General features: G+C 34.1%; 1 protein-coding gene across 1 annotated transcript in view; it reads right to left on the bottom strand.

Annotated features, from left to right (window-relative positions):
• LOC106870311 (atrial natriuretic peptide receptor 1) overlaps positions 1 to 4,459 on the bottom strand; it is a 66,288-nt gene that overhangs the window by 5,509 nt on the left and 56,320 nt on the right. The window contains exon 12 of the mRNA XM_052973490.1: positions 2,775 to 2,915. Coding sequence (XP_052829450.1) covers positions 2,775 to 2,915 — 141 coding nt within the window. The remainder of the gene's footprint in view (positions 1 to 2,774; positions 2,916 to 4,459) is intronic.

Genomic DNA, 4,459 nt, shown 5'->3' on the forward strand with positions numbered 1-4,459 from the left:
GTGTGTATGTATTTGAAAATATATCTACTCACACATACTCTCACTCATGTGTGTGTGTGTGTGTGTGTGTGTGTGTGTCTGTGTGTTTGTGTGTGTTTGTGTGTGTGTGTGTGTGTGTGTGTGTGTGTGGTGTGTGTATTTGTGTGTATTTGTGTGTGTGTGTGGGTGGGGAGGTGTACATGAGTGTCTTTTATTTTTTATTTTCTTCTTGTTTCAGTCATTAGACTGCAGCCATGCTGGAGCACTGCCTTGACAAATTTCTAATTGAATCAATCAACCCTAATACTTAGTTTTGTTAAGCCTATACTTATTCTGTCGGTCTCTTTTGCCAAACTGCTAAGCTATGGGAATATAAACACACCAGCATAGGTTGTCAAGTGGTGGCAAAGGACAAACACACACACATATGATGGGTTTCTTTCAATTTCTGTCTACCAAATCTACTCTCAAGGCTTTGGTAAGCCTAAAGCTATAGTAGAAGACTCTTGCCCAAGATGCCATGCAGTGGGTCTGAACCTAGAACCATGTGGTTGGGGAGCAACTACACAGCCATGCTTATGCCTATAAAAAGTGGTTACAGCACCTAGGTTTCTCAAGCGGTCACCCATTTAAGTACTAACTAGGCTCAACGTTGCTTAACTTAGGTGATTGGAAGAGAATTGCATTCAACATGATAAGGCCATATATATATTTCAGTAATAAGGATCCATAAAGAATCAAGGCATATCACTGTGAAGCATACCTCTAATTGGCTAGGCAAAATCATGTAAAAGTAGGCAGTGAAGTAATCCATTGTCGGTGCAGAAGGCATCAATAAAATTAAGACATTATTGTCAGGCGCAGGAGTGGCTGTGCGGTAGGTAGCTTGCTTACCAACCACATGGTCCCGGGTTCAGTCCCACTGCATGGCACCTTGAGCAAGTGTCTTCAACTATAGCTTCAGGCCGACCAAAGCCTTGTGAGTGGATTTGGTAGACGGAAACTGAAAGAAGCCCGTCATATATATGTATATATATGTGTGTGTGTGTGTGTGTATGTTTGTGTGTCTGTTTGTCCCCCCACTCCAGCATCGCTTGACAACTGATGTTGGTGTGTTTCCGTCCCCGTAACTTAGTGATTTGGCGAAAGAGACTGATAGAATAAGTACTAGGCTTACAAAGAATAAGTTCTGGGGTTGATCTATGTGACTATAAAGGCAGTGCTCCAGCATAGCCGCAGTCAAATGACTGAAACAAGTAAAAGAGTAAAAGAGAAAAGGTAATCCATAATTACAATAGTATATAATGTATTCAATAAAGAATAAAACATGTAATGCGGTGTAAAGTAAAATATCTCATTTGGTAATTCAGTACCTACCAATAAGTATAGCTATCTTCCTCCCATCAGGTATGTCCTGTCATGAGCACAAGGATACAACTGTTACTCTATTTGCCTGCATACATTCCAATCACATGGTTCCAGGTTCAATTCCACTGTCTTTCTCACCAACACTCATTGAGATGAAACTACTAGCTATCATACAGAAAGGAGACGAGATCTGCAAACAAGCTGTGTTCATGCAAACAACTCAACGAAGTTGTATATATATCTTATATATTGTAATAACTAATTATAATATATCTTATATATTGTAATAGCTAATAACTAAAATGACATATTAATAATGAAAATAATATTGTTCCTCAGTGATTTTACCAATGCATTATAACATCATTAAATTCCATCATAATACACACACAACATACACGTGCATGCACACACACACACACACACATGCGCGCACGTGCACATCATGGATTCTCTTGTCGTTAGTCAATGTATGAGGGTTCTCCAACTTCTTGATTTGTTTATTTGTTTATAATAATCAAATGTTTCTCTAATATAATTATGTGTGTGTGTGTGTGTGCATGTGTGCACGTGTGTGTGCGTGAATGTGTGTGTGTGAGTATACAGCATATAAAGACATACATACATATACATATATATATACAATGTAAACATGTGTATCTATCTATCTATCTATCTGTCTGTCTGTCTGTCTGTCTGTCTGTCTGTCTGTCTGTCTATCTATCTATCTATCTATCCGTCTATCTATTATCTATCTATCTATCTATCTATCTATCTATCTATCTATCTATCTATCTATCTATCTGTCTGTCTATCTATCTATCTATCTATCTATCTATCTATCTATCTATCTATCTCTCTACCAATCTTTCCATCTATATCTGTTTATCTATCCATCTAATGATTTTCTAATGATTACCCATCCGTCTTATTTTTAAATTTTCAGATATACTGTATCTTGACTAAAACATCCAACATGTCCTTCCTTTTCTAAAATAATGAGGCTTAATTTGAAGGAGCATTAACTAATACTTCTAACAAAGCAAGCGACTATATAGAAGTTTCCTCATTAACTCAAGTAGATGTAAGCTTTTAATCAGCAAAAGATTCCTAACAATCTATAATTCACTTTATTCCATTTCATGATTATTATTTCTAATCTTTTTCCTGGTCAGCTGCTTTTATTATTTTATTGATAATTATCAATAAAATAATAAAGCAGCTGATAAGTCCTACTAATGATGGACAAACAATAAAATTGTGCTTATTCAGAGGGTAAGCTGTATAAAAATCTAGACATAATTGAAGAAAACTGACTGTAGTTTTGAAATCAGCCTGCCAATTTTAGTCTAAATCAAGTGAAAAAAACAAACTTGGCAGAAATTATGTTCAAAACTGTTCCCCTGTGTTATCTCTTTATAAATTACCTTGGTAATAACTGATACAACAGGTTTTCTGTCTTCTTTTTCTCTTCTTCCAAAGCCTGAGTTCTCTGTTCAACCATTGTCTCCAGGTTTGATGTGTAGCGGTCCATTTTTTTAAGGACGTTATCCATAATATTTCCTGTACTTTAGGAAAAAAGAAAAAAAAAGAAATTTTGAAAAACAGACATATTTATTACAAACAAATTATGTATAGATATCATTTAATATTCAACAAAGTACACATAAACATATTATAATGGCCCCTGTTCTTTAGAGCCGGCTGGTCTTATACTTCAACTACCTAAGTATCCCAAACCACTCATCTCCTCAGTACTCAGCTTCCTTGATGTATCCAACCACACTTTTCTTGAAGAAACTACTATGCTCAATCCTTTCTCCCCACAACATCATCCCTCTGGAATCTCCATCTTGCTCATGTCTTTCCTGCTGGTGTTGACCTACAACAGTTTAAACAGAACATTAACAGCACTGTCCACACCAGTGTTGGAGAGGGCCTGCAAGGGACAAGGGTTCTATCCCTTCCTCATGAATCAGTAAGTAAAAAAAAAAGGAACAAGTTCTACCATTCCAATACTTTACACATAAATATCTTATCTTTTATCTTTCACTTGTTTCAATCATTTGACTGTGACCATGCTGGGGCACCATCTCGAAGAATTTCAGTTGAACGAATCAACACCAGTACTTATTTTTTTTTACTAAGCCTGATATTTATTCTATCAGTCTCTTTTGCTAAACTGCTAAGTCACGCGGACATAAACACATCAACACAAGTTGTCAAGTGTTGATGGGGGACTAACACAGACATAAAAAAACACACACATAGGTATATATATATATATATATATATATATATATATATATATATATATATATATATATATTCCCTCTCTATTTATTTCCTCATATTCCTTTCTGTTGAAGGCTCAAAACGTAAAAGACTTTCCCACTTTCCCGAGCATCAAACTAATATACCTACTTATTGCTTATACACTTTTCTTCATCTTTTGCTTTTCTGTAAATTTTAACTATATATATATGTGTATGTATGTATAAACCAATATAAACCAAGAAAGAAAATAGAGATAAGATTAATAAATTTTTATTAACCATATTTCCATCTTCCCTCTTGGTGTTTATAATAATAATATATATGTATGTGGCTATATTCAACCAGTCTAATCTTGGATACTTCTATCCTCTGAGGTTTATATATCCTCACCTGTACTTTAATGTATATATAATTATTAAATTTAATTAGATATGTTATAATTATTAAATTTAATTAGATATGTTAACCTCATGAAGGGATGGTTGCATCCAAAGAAATACTGGTTCAATACCTAGTAATTTGGAGGAATGAAATTCCGTTAAAACAATAGTTATATATTTAGCATATAATTTATATCCATTTAAAAGAAGAAAAGAAAATGGAAATAAGGAAGTTGATAAATGTTTATTATTAACAAATTGGTCATCTTCGCTTCTTACAGCCGTTTCAATTAATACTCAAAAATTTAGTTACAAATTTGTACATTGATTTTACATCTATGTGATATGAGTATAATTTCATCAGAGATAAAAAAGATGTTATACGTGGACCTATCAATACATTTCAGCAGACTCATATATATAATGCATACATACATACATACATACATACATAC

The sequence above is a fragment of the Octopus bimaculoides genome, chromosome 16 (assembly GCF_001194135.2).
Source record: "Octopus bimaculoides isolate UCB-OBI-ISO-001 chromosome 16, ASM119413v2, whole genome shotgun sequence".
In the NCBI taxonomy this organism is placed as follows: Eukaryota; Metazoa; Mollusca; class Cephalopoda; order Octopoda; family Octopodidae; genus Octopus; species Octopus bimaculoides.